This window comes from Brassica napus, chromosome C2 (genome assembly GCF_020379485.1).
Source record: "Brassica napus cultivar Da-Ae chromosome C2, Da-Ae, whole genome shotgun sequence".
NCBI lineage: Eukaryota > Viridiplantae > Streptophyta > Magnoliopsida > Brassicales > Brassicaceae > Brassica > Brassica napus.
Window position 1 is genome coordinate 26,131,322 of NC_063445.1, and position 19,574 is coordinate 26,150,895.

Below are 19,574 nucleotides of genomic sequence, written 5' to 3' on the forward strand. Positions count from 1 at the left end.
ACAAATAAAACAAAGTTTAGCTATGTATAATCAAAAGTGACATGCATAGATATTTTGAGAACAGAGGCTTCAACAAAATCATTCACGAATTTGATTGTCGTTGATGCAGCAGAGTGGGAAAATTAATTGATTTATCATTTCATGTGTATTGTACTCTGCATTAGATCGAGACATTCCATATGGCCCCAATTATGAATTAGGATATTGAAATGAAAGAAGGATCATAGACGTTAGGTATTTTCTGTTTTCGATCAGTTTGGAATTTCTCTGATGTTTGTATAAAGAATCGGAGAGATTTTAAAGTAATGAAAAAAAAAGATCATGGACAAAGAAGAAGGGTCATTGGTTGTGTGGCATGTTTAAAAAAACTATTATAGGGTTCCTGTTTTTTTCTCTTGTAAGCTTTATTTTGTTTAAATTAATTTTTATTAAAAAATTTTAAAAAACTTTCCACGTGGCATTATCTGATTCGCTAGGCGAGTTGTGCTTTAATATTAATGGATCTAATATCATTTACGAATCAAAGAAAACTAGGTGTTTTCATGCACCATATGCATAAATAAAAGTTTTAAAATTTAAATAATATTTAAAACTACAATGTGTCAATTTTTAGATTTTATTATTTTCTTACAATATTTATTTTTAACTTTTAATTTAATTATATGTAAAAATAAGATAAAATAAATAATTTTATTTAAATATATATTTAAGAATATATTTGTATATATTAAAAACTATAATCTTGGAAATACTTTTATCTATTTATTTTGGTTAAAACATATTAAATTAAATTCTACAAAATTAAGAATTTTTTTTAGGTATATAACTATCAAAATGTAAAACAAATAATATTTCTAAAATTGTAGATATTGAAAAGGAAGTAATGGTATTGAGATTAAAAAATACGATTTTTCAAAAGCTGCATAAAATTTTGAAGAATTGTTTTGGTAATAAAAATATATAATTATAAAAATGAATTAAATAGTATTTTGAAAACTGTAAATTACTATTATGTTTATATTTCTACTATTATATCATTTATTAATATATTAATGATAATCTATTAGTGATTATCATATTTTAAAAACTTACCAAAAATATAAATCAACAATAAATGTATATATCACAATTACCTCATGTGCTCAAGTAGAAGAACATAGCTGCGGGGATCCCGAGGCTTGGACCTAATGCAAGAAGCCATTCAAGAGCGAGGGACATTTGATGGTGGTGTAATGCGAAACGAACATGATGATCATGAAGAATAGGGATAAGAGGATGGGAAGCCAAGCGCCTTCATGGAACTGGAACTTGGTGAGTGAGGCAGAGAAGTTCTACTGAGGAGGAGAAGAGAAGGAACCAGATGGGCTAGAACAGGTGGCTTGTTGGTGTAGCCTGGATTACGTATAGCGCAAGAAACCTATTGATTCTGAGAATTCCTAGGTGACGTGCCTTCTTGAGATCGTTGAGAGACGAAGCTCTATCCGAGAACAAGGTTTAGAGTTTATAAAAGCTCTGAAATTATATTAATGCAAAGAAGTTGTTCCCTTACAATGTCAAGGCATCAACTTATATATAAAACGAAAAACACCAAAGCCAATGAGATAAAGGATTTATAACATATCCTTTATCGAATAAGAAAAGGAAATTATCCTAAAAGAATAAGTAAACTTGCAAGACAAGAAATAAGGAAAAGCCAAAGCTAAATCGTAATGGGATGTATGCTACATCAGGTCTCCCGGGGTAAGAAAAGATTCGTCCTCGAATCGTCAGACTCGTCATGGGACACAAAAGGGACCAAATGTTTGACGTTAAACACATCTGAACATCGGACATGTGAAGGTAAAGAAACGCGGTATGCATTTGCGTTGATCTTTTCCAAAATATCCAAAGGACCAATTTTTCGTGCCTTAAGTTTGTTGTATTCGTGAGGAGGGAAACGTTCCTTAGTTAACACTGCCCACACCTTGTCGCCCACATTGAATTGGACATCCCGTCGATGACGATCTGCTGCTTCTTTGTATTTAGCGGATGAAACCTGCAAGTTATCATGAACACGCTGGTGTATGTGAGAGACATTAGCCACGAAATCCATAGCTTCCCCATGATCACGAGTTGCATCAGGTAATACTCCCAAGTCGATGGGTCCGCGAGGAATGATCCCATAGACCACTCGAAAAGGACTGAAAGAGGTGCTACGGTTAACCGCATGATTATGGGCAAACTCGACTTGGCATAAAACGAGATCCCATGAACGAATGTTATCTCCAACTAAACAGCGCAACATATCGCCCAAGGTTCGGTTAGTAACTTCGGTTTGGCCATCAGATTGGGGATGATAAGCTGAACTCATATCCAAACTTGTTCGTAAAAGCCTCCATAGCGTGCGCCAAAAGTGACTTAAGAAACGCGAATCTCGATCAGAGACAATTGACAAAGGCAACCCATGCAGTCGATAAACATCACGAAAGAAAAGCTGAGCGACCGTGACCGCATCTGTCGTCTTTTTACAAGGAATGAAGTGAGCCATTTTTGAAAACCTGTCAACCACAACGAAGATTGAATCATGGCCACGTTGCGTTCGCGGAAGGCCGAGAATAAAATCCATGCTGATATCTGTCCAAGGTTGCGTCGGAACAGGTAAAGGCATGTAAAGACCTCCGTTTGAAGCATGGCCTTTTGATGACTGGCAGACCACGCAACGCTCCACAAAACGGGCGACGTCACGTCGCAGCGTTGGCCAATAATAGGAGTCGAGGACAAGCTGAATAGTTCGATCTCGACCCACGTGTCCTTCGTTATGGAGTTCCTGTATGATTTGCAAACGCCAACTTCCTTGAGGAACACACAGTTTATCTCCGCGAAAGAGGTAACCATCTTGGCACACAAAATCCGCATGCACCCTGGTCTCTATGTCTGACCATATACGACCAAAGTAGGGATCATTTGCATAAAGATCTGTAAACGCGGCAAAATCTGGAACAATTGCATGAAAAGTGGCGAGCATTGTGTGTCTCCTGCTTAAAGCATCGGCAACTTTGTTCGTCTTTCCGGATTGGTGACGAATCACGAATGTAAATTGTTGTAGATAAGCGATCCATGATGCATGTCGGGAAGATATCTTGGACTGGCTATCTAAGTGCTTCAAAGCATCATGGTCAGTGAAAAGTATAAACTCTTGGTGAAAGAGGTAGTGTCGCCAATGACGGATCGCTTGAACAATAGAATAAAACTCAACGTCATAAGTAGAATAACGAGCACGCGATCCTGCAATTTTTTCACTATAAAAAGCTATAGGACGTCCCTGTTGGCTAAGAACAGCGCCAATACCGGTTTTGCAAGCGTCACAATGGAGTTCAAAGACAGTAGAAAAATCGGGTAGGGCTAAGACTGGAGCCGAAACCAAGTGATTTTTAATGGCAATGAAGGCCTCTTCGGCTGCCGTGGTCCAAGAGAAGCTCGACCCTTTCATGCAGTCCGTCAAAGGTGCGGTGAGAGCACTGAAATTTCGGACGAAGCGTCGATAAAAGGAAGCCAGTCCGTGAAAACTACGAACGTCAGTTATTGTTCGCGGTATCGGCCATGATTTAATGGCTTCGATCTTGCTCTGGTCTACTTTTAAACCATCAGATGACACGATGTACCCCAAGAAGAGGACTTGGGATGTTCCGAAGACGCATTTTTTTTGAGCTGCAAAGAGTTGTTGTTGTCGTAAAACCGAGAGTATGTCATGTAGGTGTTGTAGGTGAGTGTCCACATCGGGACTGTAGATCAAGATATCATCAAAATAGACGACAACACACTTGCTAATGAAAGGTCGAAGAGCCTGATTCATAACCCTCATAAAAGTACTTGGAGCATTGGAAAGACCGAATGGCATGACTAGCCATTCAAACAACCCTTCACGCGTTTTAAAAGCCGTTTTCCACTCATCACCAGGTCGAATTCGGATCTGATGATAGCCACTCTTGAGGTCAAATTTAGAAAATATTGCAGCTTTGCCGATTTGATCAAGAAGGTCATCCAAACGTGGTATCGGAAAGCGGTAGCGCACTGTAATTTTGTTTATAGCTCTGCTGTCGACACACATACGCCATGTCCCGTCTTTCTTGGGGATCAATAAAGCTGGTACTGCTGCTGGACTAAGACTTTCACGAATGTGACCTTTTGCCACAAGTTCTTCTACTTGGCGTCGGAGCTCGTCGTGTTCCTGAGGACTCATCCTGTAGTGAGGTCTGTTAGGAAGAGCGGCATTAGGAAGAAGATCTATGTGGTGCTGAATATCTCGTAAAGGAGGGAGCTCCGTTGGAAGCTCTTCTGGGAATATATCAGAAAAAGAATCTAGAAGAGCTGTGAATGCTGGTGGTAGAGTATTCGGGTGAGGTGTAGCTTCTGTATTGGCCACCAGGGCCCATACGACTTCAGTATCTCGTAAGTGAGCTTCGAATTCTGCTTTAGGTACAGTAAGCAGCGTCGTCTCTGTTTAATTTGAGGTGTGCTCGTTGTAGCCGTTGAATCAGTAGGTGCTTGTTGTTCTGGAGATGGCAGCAACGTTATAGTGCGGCCCTTAAACTCAAAACTGTATGTGTTCTCTTTTCCTCGATGCGTGACGTCCTTATCGAACTGCCAGGGTCGTCCTAGGAGGAGGTGGCATGCGTCCATGGGCACAACGTCACAACAGACTGTATCGAGGTAGGATCCTATGGAGAATGATAGCACGAGTTGTCGTGAGACTGTAATATCGATACCTTTGCTGAGCCATGCTAACTTGTATGGAACAGGGTGAGCAGTGGTTTTTAATTCCAGCTTCTTAACTGCCATTGCGGAGATGACATTGGTGCAACTTCCTGAATCAATAATGAGTTTGCAGATTTTCCCATTGATCGTACAAGTTGAACGAAACAAATTTGTACGCAGCCAGGATTCCTCTGGTGCGCGAGGTAATAAACAGTTGCGGCGAAGAACAAGTGCATGAGCTCCCGTGTCTCCTGCGATAAACTCTGTTTCTTCCTCTGTTTGTGATTTTGTCTCATCAGTATCGTACTTTGGTTCTTCATCAAAATTGACGTCTTGATTTAAGAGACCTCGTCGATGTTTGTTTGGACACGCTGTTTGGATATGGCCGGTTTCACCACACGTGAAACAACGGATAGCACCGGTACGAGCAGGACGAGTTTGAGCAATTGAGTCCGTGTTCGTTGCAGTAACTGGTCGAGTTGTTGTTTGGTGAGTTTGGGCTGTATCTGAAGTACATGACGTGCTAGTATTTGGAGTAGTTGTTCGAGTGCGATTACTACCGGTGTTCCATGATGATCGGTATTGAATCTCCATTGCTAATGCGCGTTGATAAGCTTCAGAGACGGTGAGAGGGTTGAATTGTTGTAACGCGGTCTGAATCTGAAAGCGTAGACCTCCGATGAAACGCGAGACAAGCTGATCCTCTGTTTCGGCGAGTGTTGTACGAGCCACCATGTGAAAGAAATCTGTTGCATATTCTTCGACGGTTCTTGTTCCTTGGCGAAGAGATTGTAGTTTGTTGTATAGAGTTCTTTCGTAGTTGTAGGGCAGAAAGGCGCGGCGCATATGTTTCTTAAGACGTTCCCATGTGTCAATGCGTGGTTTACCTGCTCGGCGTCGGGATTCTTTAATCTGTTGCCACCAGGCCATAGCACGGCTTTTAAAACGGTAGGCGATCAATGGAACACATTGATCTTCGGGAATTCTTTTGAATTCCAGAATTTCTTCGATTGAACTTAACCAATCCAAGAATTCTTCTGTGCTGAGGTTGCCTGAGAACTCTGGTATTTCCACTCGAAACCCGGAATCCCATCGTCGTTCTTCAGCGTGAGTTTCTCGTCGATTGAGTTGATGATCAGCTGGAGGGGCGATGCGAACTTGGTTACGACGTACCTGATTGTTATTGTCGGCAAAAAGGTTTTCAGCCATGTCGTTATCAGAATTGTCTTCTGCTGCACGACGGTTAGCAGGGTTAACTGGAGGTTGTTGTTGTCGTTGCATGACGGTTGTTAGGGCGGTCTCAATAACATTAATAAGGGTTTCGTGTAAACCCGTGGTGAATGTTTCTAGGGTATTGCGAATTTCTTCTTGAAATTCTTCTTGTGTTTGTTTGCGAGGTGGCATGGTTGATGATGATGGTGAGATATGAGGTTGTGCGGAAGTAAATAAAAGATCGTCTGGCTTGATTAAGAAATCAAAAACCGAGAGTCTCTGATACCAACTGGTGTAGCCTGGATTACGTATAGCGCAAGAAACCTATTGATTCTGAGAATTCCTAGGTGACGTGCCTTCTTGAGATCGTTGAGAGACGAAGCTCTATCCGAGAACAAGGTTTAGAGTTTATAAAAGCTCTGAAATTATATTAATGCAAAGAAGTTGTTCCCTTACAATGTCAAGGCATCAACTTATATATAAAACGAAAAACACCAAAGCCAATGAGATAAAGGATTTATAACATATCCTTTATCGAATAAGAAAAGGAAATTATCCTAAAAGAATAAGTAAACTTGCAAGACAAGAAATAAGGAAAAGCCAAAGCTAAATCGTAATGGGATGTATGCTACATCACTTGTGCCAGCATAACCGCCATTACAGCCAAACCTGCAACCAACAGCAAAGTTTCAAGAACAGAATCTCTTGAGCCGACTGGTGAAAAGAATCTTTATACCCCGATGCATTTCCCAGGTGTTTGACATTATCTAAACCCAATAGTAACAGCAGTGCAGAGAACCAAGAGCATCATCCAGACAATCGAGGGAAGCACCCAAGAGACTGGCTCTGGGTTTATTATTGAGAAAGTGCTGATGATGGTTCCCACAACAGAAGCAAGAATAGCTATCATAAGCACGTGACAGTGCACACATTTCTAAATTAAAAAAAACAAGGAAATAAAGAAAGATTAGACTCTGTGGACCACAGAACAAAGTTTCAGCTATTGATACTGACTTGGAATCGATCATGTTCTGGTAATACCCAAATCTTAGTTTATGTTTTCGTGATTGTTTGATTTCTGTTTGCTAGATGCTCTGTTTTGATAGTTTATTTCTCTAATACTTTCAAGATTTTCTAGTTAATGATTATCAGATACGTGTGTTCAGGACCGATTTAGTGTAATTTATAGTCTTGCTACTGGTGTGTGTCGTTTAGAATGTTGTAATGTTTAGTCTTGCTATTGTTGTGTCTTGTTTTTAGTTTGATGAATTGGTGTTCTGCATCTTTTCTTAACTTGATGATGGGTTTTACTTTACTGTTTTCTTGTCTGTAACGTAGTCAGTCTGTTCTGTTTTGTGCTTGAATGTCATATATATAATTGAATTTTTCTGGATGTGTTTTGTGCTTTCAGGGGCATTTTCTGGTTGAAAGTGTGTATGTTGTACTTTCATGGATGAAGAGAAGAACATTCAGGTTAAGAAACACGAGGGATGCAGTTGAGAGGGTGAAGCTGATGCTGAAGCTTAAGAGACTATAGTCTGAAGTCTGAGACTTTGAATCATTATAAAAGATTTAGTATTATACGTTGTTGTCTACCGCTGATGAAGAAGAAACAGGTTACTGCTGGGACTCACTGATGCAGCTTCAACACTGTTGGAGAGCTGATCTTGTTCTTCCTTAACCGGTGAGACTTATTACACTGGACCTGGGTGTTACAGAACCGTTGGACTCTCTCAAGTGCTGGTCTACTATGATTGGTGCTCTTCTTGGTTTCACTCCTCAAGAAGGTGACGTGCTCCAAGGTTACTCTGATGACGACAATGACTCTGACCACAAGAATGGTGATGAACATGCTCTTGCCTCCTCACCACAGCCTTTGTCCCTCAAGTTCAAGCCTAGTAATGTTGTTAACCCTTGAATCCAGACACTATGTTCTCTAGTTAACGAGTTTCCTATGTAATTACTTTAGCCTTTTCGTTCTACCATTTGCATGTAACAGTCAAGGCCCCAAGTGTCTCTATATAAACTAAACTCTCTACGGTTATCACCAAACACAAACAAATCTCAAGCATATCAATCTTCAGAGAAAATGGCTACCAAACTAAGTTTTGTGGTTACCTTGACTGTGACGCTCATGCTCATGGTGTGTACAGCTGGAAACAACCGTGGGTGCACCTTGTCCTTCCACAAGCCTTAATGTGCCGTCTCAGGCTTGATGAAGAAACAGGTTACTGCTGTGACTCGCTGATGCAATTGTTCTGGACAGCTGATCTTGTTCTTCCTTAACCGGTGAGACACTGCTACGTTTTATTTTTCCAAGAGAAGTATTATTATCTAAAAGATCGTTTACTCAGAAACAAGGTTTTGACAAATCTAGCAAACATAATCCTCTTCTTCTCAGATCCAGACATACCCTTTGTTAAATCAATGAACGATCCACCAACACACATAATAACCCTAAGCGCTGTTCAGGTCAACAGACAGTAGGAAAACATACTAATAATTAAAAGAGTTTATGAGCCATAGCTACAGCTTCACTGCCAAAATCACCCTCCTGAAAGTCCAAAGAAAAGAAGATAAGTCTGAGTGAAACTAAGATTCTTCAAAGTAAAAATTCAAAGAGATTTAAGAACTCTGGCATACCAAGAAAGAGATCTATATCGTGTCGTCTCTTCTCTTCTCTTTGTCCTTTTCTAGAGATAGGAGCTCTGGGTATACAAATCTGCAAGGAAGAAGAACCGGGTCTTCAAGATACCTCATGTGGTGTCCACGGGTGAGGCAGATTATCACGTGCTGGAAGCAAATTTTGAAATAGCCGTCTTTGCCGAAGTTAACACCGTGACTGGATCTAGCATTCACATGCTTCTCACCTTCCTTGACTCCTCCAGCGCCAACAAAGCTGATCGCATGCATGGTTTCGTAACGTGAGAGTGGAGATGTAGGGCCGTAGTACAGTTGCTGCCAAATTAACATAAATTGTTATGAACAAGAAAAAGAACAAGACACAACTGAATAATACACTTACATCATTAATAGAGCTGTAGTCTGGTTCAAAGACGGGAATGCATCCAGCAACAGGGTGGTTTTGAAGCGTCTGAAGAACTTCTTTGACAGTAGTCAAGGAGACTACCTCTCCAATGTAGCCGAGGTTAGACCCATGGCGTGTAAGTACTTCTTCTCTACAGTTGGCTTCAAACGGACGGGATTCTTCCCTTAGGATGCCATTAACTTTGACGTACTCAAAGCCTTCGCGTAATCCGTGCGCATAGCAAAAGTGTTTGTTGCCCGACTTCTCCTTCGTCTTCTCTTCGGAACGTTTCTGATGATCTACGAAATCGACAAGGTCCCGACAGGAGTATTCCACAACGGTGGGGTCATATTTATAGATGTGTCTGACTCTGACGGCGCTCACTAGCTCCGCGGTGACAAATGCCCAGCAAATATCTATTGAAAAGAAGTAGAATACAGAGGATGTTAACACAGTAAAGATACAGATGTTAGTTATTCAGAACTCTTAATTGGAAACTTAAAAAGAATTACCGTGTTCTAGTTGGTTTTTCACGGGTCCCATGAGTTTTACCCATTCATCTTCTGTCACCAGTATGTCTCCTTCCTGTTAGTATTGAAAATAAGAGAGAAATTGATTTTCTTTCCAACTATTGTATAGAAGAAACTTAAACTTTACCTCAGCGGTTTTTAAATATGCAAACTGGATGTGATCTCGGCATTCTACAATGGTGATATCCGAGATAGGTTTTGCAGCTAGGAGAAGTACAAGCTTGTTGATCGGGACAAATTTTGTCACTTGAAGAAAGAATTTCGAGGATTGAGGTGACTTAGGTGCCCTAGGACCAAAGAGGTAAGCGTCTAGTTCATGGAAGTCTTCTTTTCTGATGGTATAAATCTGCACAGAAAGCAAGTAGCTCAGTAGCAGTAACTAAACAAAAATGAAAACATGTAAAAATTCAAATAAGAAAACTAACCCTGAAAAGCTTGACATCGTATTCCTTTTTAATGTCCAGTAATCTATCTATCAACCCGATCACATCCTTTTGAGTAATAAGAAGAATGAAAATGAATAAATGTAATAGTTGTAAGAAAGTGAGAGTTTTGAAGAAGAGGAATAATTGTTTATACCGTTATTAACCTCTCAAGAGATTCTTGGAGCTCGACGTAGGGATGTTAATATGGGCTCAACCTAACAGGGTTAGCCCTAACCCTGCAAACCCTTGTGTAACCCTAACCCTCATTTTTTAAACAGGGTTTAAACAGGGTCGGCCCTAATAGGACCAGGGTTTAAAATCTAACCCTTTTAATTTTGATTCACACAATTATTATACAATATTTAATAATGTTTGTCACCAAAAAAAAGTCGAGTTTTCTCGCCAAAAACTAAACAACGAAATTTTCCGTCGAAACCGCAAAATCGAGTTTTCAACTAAAACAACAAAATCGATTTTTCCCTCCAAAAACGCAAAATCGAGTTTTTCGTCAAAACTTCAAAATCGAGTTTTTCCGTGAAAACGAAAAATTAAGTTTTTCTGGAAAACCCGATTTGCCGATTTCACGGTTTTGGCGGAAAAACTCGATTTGCCGGTTTTGGAGGGAAAACTCGATATTGCGGTTTTAGTTTTGGCGGAAAAACTCGATTTTGCTGTTTCGGCGAAAAAACTCGATTTTGCGGTTTCGGCGGAAAACTCGTTTTTGCTGTTTCGGCGGGAAAACGCAATTTTGTAGTTTTGGCGGGAAAACTCGATTTGTCGGTTTCAGCGGGAAAACTCATTTTTGCGGTTTTGGCGGGAAAACTCAATTTTTTCGGTTTTGGCGGGAAAACTCAATTTTGCGGTTTTGAGGGAAAAAACTCGATTTTGCGGTTTCGGCGGGAAAACCTTATTTGCCGGTTTCGGCGGAAAACTTGATTTTGCTGTTTCGGCGGGAAAACGCGATTTTACAGTTTTGGCGGGAAAACTCGATTTGCCGGTTTTGACAAGAAAACTCGATTTTGCGGTTTTTGCGGGAAAACTCGATTTTGCGGTTTTGACGGGAAAACTTGATTTTGTGGTTTTGGTGGAAAAACTCAAATTAGGTTTTGGCGGAAAAAAACACAATTTTTGTTTTTTTGACAGAAAAACTTTATTCTTAGTTGTGAAGCAAAAACTCGATTTTGCGATTTTGGGAAGAAAACTTTTGATTTTGATGCTCAACAAATTGGAGGAAAGAATGATATCATATCTTAATTTTTCTAGTTTTATCTTTAAAATTTAAGAACAAAAATAAATGAAATATTTTTTTCAATTAAATGAGTTAACCCTGGTACCAGCCCTAACCCTTTATTATAATAGGGTTAAAATAGGGTTGGGTTAAAATAGGACTGGACTTATAATAAACAAAGGAGGGTTGGGCCCTAACCCTCTAGTTAACATCCCTAGCTCGATGAGACGATTCTTATCTGTATGTAATGATTGAGAAACGTAATCATATCCTTTGACTTTGGTTTTCAAATCCTCCACTACGTCTTTTACGTGTTTCTCGGTCGGCCACGTTTCCATGTGTTTACTCTGAAAAAAAAAAAAGAGGAAGTTAATTATGGTGGAGAAGTGCTCAGACCCTCTCCAATGACACTCTATTTTTTCCTCACTAAAATAGAGTAACTCACCATTTGATCCACAAGTTGGTTAATTTGGATTTTGACTGAAGAGTTGTTGGAGATTTTCTGATGGAGCGAATCCAGCTGTTGGCGAAAAGGGTGTTGCAGCCTCAACATATCTCGTTTTAGTTTCCTCAACGGGGCATCTTGATCGTACTGAATCACACACAAGTATTTCCAACATTATCATAATGGAATCAAACCAACATTTATTATCATAGTGGAGAAAACGTACCCAATCACGATACAAAGCATACTTCTCTTCCACATGAGCTTTGAGATGAGCAACTCGATCATCAGTGAGAAGCACTCGTGAGTGTTCAAATTCTCGGACTGCAGATGCACAGGTAGATAAACGAGTCTTGAAAGGATCGAGCTCAGCATTGAGACCAATCAAAGTAGCACTTTTGAATGTAGCCTCTTCTATAATATTATATGCTAGACCGCCCATAATCGTAGCAGTATTGTTTAATAGATCCCTCAGCTCTTTAGCGAGAAAAAAGATTTTTAAAAAATAAAATAAATGTTTAGTAGACAGCTGCTAATTGGAATAAAAGTAATATGAACACAGACAATCATCAAATTAGACAGACAGACAGACAGACTCACATAGGTGAAACGTTCCTCCTTCAACTCCAGACATTTTTGGACGAAACCTTCTACCTCTTCGTATTCGCGTTTGAGGTCAGAAGGAATGGAGGGGAAACTCTGACAGACCAGTTCATATCGTTTCCGAAGCTCAACTATGTCGAAATCAGCCATAGCTCACTGCTCACTCTCACTCTCTCTCTCTCTCTCTCTCTCTGGCTCTGTTCGTTCGCTGCGGCGTTCTTCCTTCTGAGACCCCCCCCCCCCTAATTTCACAAATCGTAAAATGTTTTGACCCTAATTTCACAGACCGAAACGGCGTCGTTAAATGTTTGTCTAAAATATTTACACCTACGACGTCGTTTGAAAGTCAAAACTAATATGATGGTTTTTTATTTTTCACCAATATTGAACACTAACCACCTGCCAAATTTGCTCTCCTGTTCCATATTTCAGGGGAGAAATTTTGATCATTTTATATACATCAGTTTGTTTGTACTAAGTTTTTCCGAACACATATCTGCAATGACTTATATCGGTTTACACACACACTTGTGACATTTAAATTATAGTACAAAGGTTTTGTTCTTGTTGTGTTATATAACCAAAATAAATTACAATATATACTCTACCAAGTGAAAGAAAAGCACATTTATAGGTGGATTTAGGTTCAGATATATAAGCTGTTTCAGTTGATGCCTTGGTTCGAAAAAGCGTGTGACAAATTGAAGCGATGAGGTTGGAGCTTAGCGCCTAGCGCCATGGCACCGCAAAGCGAGCGCTTTGTCCACCTGCAACAAAAAGAGGTAACTACAAAACCATATATATATATTACGTTAACATAAGAAAGCTAAGACATGTAGAAAACCAAAAACACCAAATAGATATAATAAAACTCAAAGGTTCATATAGAAAAACACCAACTGGAAATACCAAATTAAAACACCAAATTCAGAAGCAAATTCAAAAGCAAATAAAAACACCAATAGCAAAAGAAGAGAGTTACTAATACTATCAACTAAAAACCTTGCAAAAATGATATGCTACTGCGGTAAGTTCAAGAGAAGAGAAGCTAATGAGTTTAACTTACGGTTTGTAAGGTTATTATATAGGAGATAAAACAGGGTTAGTGGGATTGTGTGCTAAGTTAGTGGGATTGTGGATACCCCTCCTCTACACGCCTAATACGTGATAATATTATATTTAGATATACTAGATATTCTTCCTAAACCGTTTTGTTAAGTGTACAATTTTGAATCAATTCTTTTTAATATAGGTACAACAAATCACCGCTTTTAGCGCTATAAGGAAATAAAAAAAAGCGAGGAAAATCGAGGAAAAGCGGGGATCTATGTACCTCGTCTGGCAATGGGGTCCCGAAGCGTTGAGGTCCTCGCCATGAGGCGCTTAGCACCACGGAGCCAGAAACGCTCGCTTTTTCGAACCAAGGTTGCTGCAGCCCTTGATGATGATGTGACAGATGCAAATGGTTCTGCAGTTCTTGGAGAATGATGCCCAGTGGGTCATCCACTAACCACAACGAAATGTAGAATCTTCTTCAGAGATATCAGGAAGAGACGCTCTCTCTAAACAGTTGATGACTGTTTGACGGATCTTTAGAGCATCTTCAGCTTCCTTGAACCTCGCCAGTTGTTTGATTTTTACTATGAAGAAACTGGTTTGTTTTAATAGGCCTTGAAGCACGCCTTTTTGTTACCTGCAGAACTGCGGGTAAGAGAAGCACGCCTTTTTGTTACCTGCAGATAGGGATGGCAATCAAGGACCTGGACCGCGGGCCTGGCCCGTAAAGGCTTGCTGCGGGGCGGGATTGGGCCTCCATTTGGTAAGCCCGCAAAATTGCGGGCCTCGCGGGACGGGTTCAAAGCGGGACGGGTCGAAAGCGGGACGAGTCGAAAGCGGGACGGGTCGAAAGCGAGACGGATCAAAAGCGGGACGGGTCGAAAGCGGGATGAGCTTAACCTGCGGGATTTTGAAGACCCGCAGCCCTAAGTCCCTATTTCTGCTTTCGTCTAAAACATTTAGAGAGAGAGAGAGAGAGAGAGAAGGTGATTCGACGTTATGTAGCTCCGGTGATGGTGGTTTTAGGGTCGATGATGCTTCTGGTCTCCCAAGCGCCTTCAATCTGCACCAATGGAGCTTCTTCGAGTCATCATAAGAAGTTTGAAAACTCACTTTCCACCGAAGAAGAAGATCTAGTTCCCGCCATGAGTTCTTCATAGTTTTGCCTATATGTATTTGTTCACATTATCATACATTTTGGAGTTTTAGGCTTCAATATATCTTTAACTTACTTCTATTATTCTTATTTGCAAAAGATGAAGTTGATGGTGAAGAAGAGAAATTTACATCTTTTTGTCGCTTATTGGTGATAAAGATGAAGAACAAGAAGTGTGATTGGTGTTTTTTTTAATCTATTTTTTGGATTCGCATCTTTGATTTGGTGTTGGTTTTATTTAATTTTGGATTCAGAAAACTAAAGCATTTGTTATGAACTTATGAGTTATAATATTTGGATTCAACATCTAAAGTACTGTTTATTTTAAAAATGTTTGGAGTCTAACAAAAGTAAATAAACTAGTGTTTTGATCCAACTAAAATCTTCAACTAACAAGGGTATTGCCTTATCCAGTTCAATCCTCGACTAAACTCACTTACTGATGCGTCATGAAACTGATAAAGCGTCCTGAATCATGTCTTGAAGCGTTCAGGAGTCATATGTCTGTTTGTAATTCTATGTCCCGCGGGCCGATCCGCAAAGGCTTACATGTTTTGCGGTACGGGTTTGGTCAGCCATTTTGAGGACCGCAGCCCGCGCGGACCTGACCCGCCGTGACCCGTTCGAAGAAGAGCCCGCTGCGGTACGGGACGGGACGGATCAACCTGTTTGACATTCCTACCTGCAGAACTGCGGGTAAGAGAAGCACAATCAAGAGTTCAATAAATGTCAAAACTAATATGATGGTTTTTTATTTTTCACCAATATTGAATCACTGACCACCTGCCAAATTTGCTCTTATGTTCCTTGTCTTCGCCCCCCCCCCCCTTTTTGGCCCCCTCACAGCCATGTGCATCTGATTCATCCTGTCCTATTTGGTGTGTCAAATGAGGCCTATAGATACAATATATACCTCAGAAATTGAAGTTTTGAGTAATATTATATTGAACTTGAAAACTATCATTTACTTAACAATGCCAAGTGTTTTCTGACCAATTTATTAACAGAAGCAGCAGGTTACAAGGAATGTACCTTCAGCAGTTTTTACAGAGTATTGGGTGTGGGGGAGGGGGCTTCTCCGCTACAATGTTTCATGATATTATGCAACATTTGCTGACCTACATGTTTAATTCATCTTTACCAGGTAAGAAAAGATTCATACGACAGACAGGCGTCGGTACCAAACCAAAAGAAGATAAGACGGTACCATTCTTGTTTCTTGATTACGTCCCCACTAAAACATATTCATAGTACTAAAACAGTTCCTGGCTTTGTCTTCAAAAGGGCATCGAGAATCATCCACTGCTGCAATAGCTTCACAGAGAAACACATCAGGCAAAGAGATGCAGAGTACAATAAATCTACTAAGAAAACGCAGGTCAAATTCTTGAACACCTTTGAATTCCTTCATGCAAAAGATGATGTTTTTAACCTTGCCTAGCTACAACTAATTGAAGTGGGAAAATTCCATAGACCACTTACCCTTTTACTGTTTTTCCCTCCCACAGGATCTAGTAACTCGTTCAGTTTTCCTTCAACTGCAAATGTAGTGGTCTTATTAGCGATATTATAAACAACAAGACCAGATACGAGAAATGTTCAAATAACAATGTATTCAACAGTGTCACCACCACAAAATAACAATGGGGCCAAGCAACAATTTTACTTACCTAGTGATATTCAGTGACTCTCAAGTCTTGATAACTTTCAGCTACCAGCTGCATACCTTTGTCCGTTATGCTCTGCAGCGATTAGTGCACATACAATTCAGATATTTCATCCAATACAAAGAACACACGGGGGAGAGAGGAGAGGAATCTATGTATTTAAAACATTTGCTATAATTACAGCACTCATCAAAAATAAAACTCCCAAGAATATAGATTAAGATACCTTGCAGCCACTTAGGTTCAAATCAATGGTAGTTCTGCAATGCATGAGGTAAAATTAAGAAGTGTGACAAAAATGAATATTACCTCATGTTCCAGTAGATAGAGATAGAAAAGCATCGTGATGATGATGAAAGCGTGAACCTGTCTCTCTCAAGTTCGATCTTCGCTTACTAGACAACTACGAAATGAGAAGACACCAGTCAGGAGCGGATGACCCTTGTCTAAAGCTTGTGACTTGGCGTGATGAGCTCGCATTCTCTGCTCTGCAACAGAGCAATATTGTTACCAGGGCGACTGGCCTTTACGGAGAGTTTAGAAGAGGACAGTCCGCATTGAAAAATCCCTATGAGCTCAAAACCTTCCTTACATTGACCCAGAAAGCGATCCCAGTGGTCCTCTTGCAGTCTTCAACCATTATACTAGAGGAAAGGTGTGCGCCCCCAACAAAAACATAGCAACCTAGTTGGAAACTCTAAATCCGAACATTAGCAGGCGGAGAGCTACCACTGACCTTAGAAATTTACCAGAATTTAGATTTTTTTTTTTTTGTATATGTTGTATAATAAAAATTTAGATTTTTTTTATATGTTGTATTTTGAATTTTTCAAAACGAGTATAAATTACTAAAACCATTAAAAGTTTCACATAAACTTTTGTGATCAATGTTTAAATTTTTTTCTATAATAAGATACAATGATTATAAATCATATGAATAAATAATTTTATTTTAATAGGTGTTTATATTAATATATATATATATATATATATATATATATATTTCATATCGTTTAAATTAAACTATATACATCATATGAAAATACATACTTATATTTTGATATCTACGTTGAACATATATTGAAAAGTTAATATTTTAATTTTGAAATCTTTATTGTTTTTTAAATAGTTAAAAATTATTGAAACCACTAAACATTCCACATTAAAAAAAAATTGTTGGTGTAAAATTTTGTTACACAAATATGCAAATAATCATAAAATCATATGAGTAGAAACCTCATTTAATAAATATCCATATTTAAAGAATACTATATATCTATGTTAGTATCATTTAAATTTAATTATATATCATATACGATAGATAAGATTGATTGTTTTGATTTATTTACCCTAAAATGATTGCGAATAAACAAGAGCGATCATTTGATTTATATGCGCACACCAATTTATTACATAATAGTAACTGATTTCTTAGTTATTTAATATATAATTATTATTTTATTATTTCATAATATGCAGAAAACATAAAATAAGTAATAAATATAAAATATTTATTCTGCTCAAGGTGCGGATCTTAACCTAAGTATGTATCTCTTTAATAATTTTAAATCTTAAACATTTTCTAAATCTGAAGCCAAAACAAAATAAAGAAATGAGAATAAACTCAAAAATTAATATTTATATCGAACAATAACCAAAATGAAAAGAACGACACAAAATTGAGAAAAATATTGAAGATATTTAGGATTGGCACGTGAACATAAACTTCTCATAACCATAATGAACTTTTAAATTGCTAAACCATGATATAAGACCAAACTCTCATATTTTCATTGTAACCAAATAGTAGGCCTGAGATTCTTCGGCCTAAACGTTAAGTTCTTATGCAATAAATGAATTTTTGACCTAAAATATTTTTAAAATAGGATCAGCTCATCAATAAATAAATTAAATAATTAATAAATAATTTTAAAAAAATATTTAAGGGCCAAAAATATTTATTCGATCAAGAATATAAATTTAATTTTTCCATATGATATTTCTTAAATAATTTTCATATAAATTCACCCTGCACAAGACGCAGATCTTATCCTAGTTACGAAAGTATAGTAGGATAAGGGTGGTTGTTCAGATTCAGATATTTTGGACTTTTGGTTATTTTGGTATGGGGTATAGAACTCATTCGGGTATTTATATATTTCAGGTCAAGTTTGAATATTTTTAGTTCGGGTTTGGTTATTTCGGGTCGGGTCAGATATTTAGATTTTGAAAAAATCATTTTAAGTGTTTGTATTTAAAAATATAGATTTCACTTAACTGATTTTTTTAAATAGATTGAATGATTAATAAATTTAGAGATAACATTTCAAAAATAAATAGACATTAATTTGGCTATTGTTTTTAAATTTTGGATGTAACTTTTGTATATACAAGAAACAAAAAGCTTGATATGCATTTTAAATGAGTGTCAAATCATTTTTTCCGTAATTATATGTATATTGTATGATCTTTAAAGTATGTGTAATATCAATATAAATATTTTAAATAAAATGAGAGATGTAAACTAGAAATATAAGGGTAAGTATACATATGTTCGGTTATCTTCAGATATCCATTCGGGTTCAGATATCCAATCTATCCTAAATCAATACCCATTCGGGTATTTTGCTATTTCGGTTCGGATTTTGGATCGAATATTTTGGGTCGGGTTCGGATACGGGTTTGGGTATTGGGTAAAATGTCTACCCCTACAGTAGAAGTTCCATTCTTGAAAATATCAAGGTTATACTTGTATGTGTATATGGAGTGCAATTACTCTTAATTATATGTGTATATGGAGTGCAATTACTCTTTATTTTATACTCCTGATATTTACGTTAATACATATATATATACTAGGTGATTTTTCCGTACTCATGCACATGTATAAATATTTACTTTTAATAATTGATTGTTATTTACTTTTAACTTAATTTATAATTTGTATGCATCATTTATATTAATAATATTATGTTACTTTAATTATACATATGATTTTATATATGTTATATTTAATCGATTTTTTTGTTTTTACAGTCAATTTAGTTATCAAATAGGTAAATTGTATTGCATCTCTAAATTCAACTGTAATATTATTTATTCTAAATATATTAAAATTTTGATTAATTTCTTATTTGCATTTACGTGGTTGTTGTCTTAGATATGTAAATATATTTTATGAAGATTATGTATAACTTATATTGTGCTTAGAATGAAATAAAAAAATAAACTAAAATGTTTAATTTTAAATTACATAAATTAATATATCGATAATATTCTAAAGTCTCATACATATATATAAATTTTACAAAAGAACTAAATTGTAATAATTGGTTCATATTTTATTTTCATTTTAATATGTTTTGAATTGTCCTATGATTTATATTTATAAAATAAATTATAATTTTTATAAAATTATATATTCCTATCATAGTTAAATCTATGATTTTAGATATAAATTGAATTAGTCGAGTATATTGAAGTTACATAT

General features: G+C 37.6%; 1 protein-coding gene and 2 long non-coding RNA genes across 6 annotated transcripts; 1 reads left to right on the plus strand and 2 right to left on the minus strand.

The window, feature by feature from the left end:
* Window positions 1-7,111: 7,111 nt before the first annotated feature.
* Window positions 7,112-12,459, minus strand: LOC106381396 (crustapain-like). Of its 4 annotated transcripts, XR_007319881.1 has the most exons (13): window positions 12,203-12,458; window positions 11,829-12,079; window positions 11,603-11,749; window positions 11,381-11,504; window positions 10,084-10,118; window positions 9,930-9,995; window positions 9,632-9,850; window positions 9,487-9,559; window positions 8,972-9,390; window positions 8,590-8,904; window positions 8,360-8,500; window positions 8,065-8,243; window positions 7,118-7,841 (listed from the first exon to the last, which is right to left on the minus strand). XR_007319881.1 is itself a non-coding variant. In XM_048748456.1 (11 exons), exons 2-10 carry the CDS (start codon window positions 12,042-12,044, stop codon window positions 8,602-8,604), a joined length of 1,602 nt encoding a protein of 533 aa, XP_048604413.1. In that variant the 5' UTR covers window positions 12,045-12,079; window positions 12,203-12,459; the 3' UTR covers window positions 8,257-8,500; window positions 8,590-8,601. The 4 variants fall into 4 exon arrangements, 2 of the variants coding, with proteins under 2 accessions (XP_048604413.1, XP_048604412.1); XR_007319880.1 differs by having other exon boundaries at window positions 7,112-8,243; XM_048748456.1 differs by lacking the exons at window positions 7,118-7,841; window positions 8,065-8,243 and having other exon boundaries at window positions 8,257-8,500; window positions 10,084-10,111; window positions 11,374-11,504; window positions 12,203-12,459.
* Window positions 12,460-15,524: 3,065 nt separating this feature from the next.
* LOC111206301 lies at window positions 15,525-16,400 on the plus strand. The gene is made up of 3 exons (XR_002658497.2): window positions 15,525-15,620; window positions 15,702-15,795; window positions 15,926-16,400. It is a non-coding gene; the product is annotated as an uncharacterized LOC111206301 (long non-coding RNA).
* On the minus strand, window positions 15,615-16,635 carry LOC106379493. The gene is made up of 4 exons (XR_001276073.3): window positions 16,394-16,635; window positions 16,088-16,159; window positions 15,900-15,955; window positions 15,615-15,731 (listed from the first exon to the last, which is right to left on the minus strand). It is a non-coding gene; the product is annotated as an uncharacterized LOC106379493 (long non-coding RNA).
* Between the last annotated feature and the right edge of the window lie 2,939 nt (window positions 16,636-19,574).

What these genes read in the sequence shown, in the direction of transcription:
- LOC106381396 (XM_048748456.1), bottom strand. Translation starts at nt 12,044, where the DNA reads ATGGGCGGTCTAGCATATAATATTATAGAAGAGGCTACATTCAAAAGT. An exon ending in CATATTTAAAAACCGCTGAG is followed by an intron (nt 9,560 to 9,631) that starts GTAAAGTTTAAG and finishes CAATACTAACAG; the next exon opens with GAAGGAGACATACTGGTGAC. An exon ending in ACTACAGCTCTATTAATGAT is followed by an intron (nt 8,905 to 8,971) that starts GTAAGTGTATTA and finishes TTAATTTGGCAG; the next exon opens with CAACTGTACTACGGCCCTAC.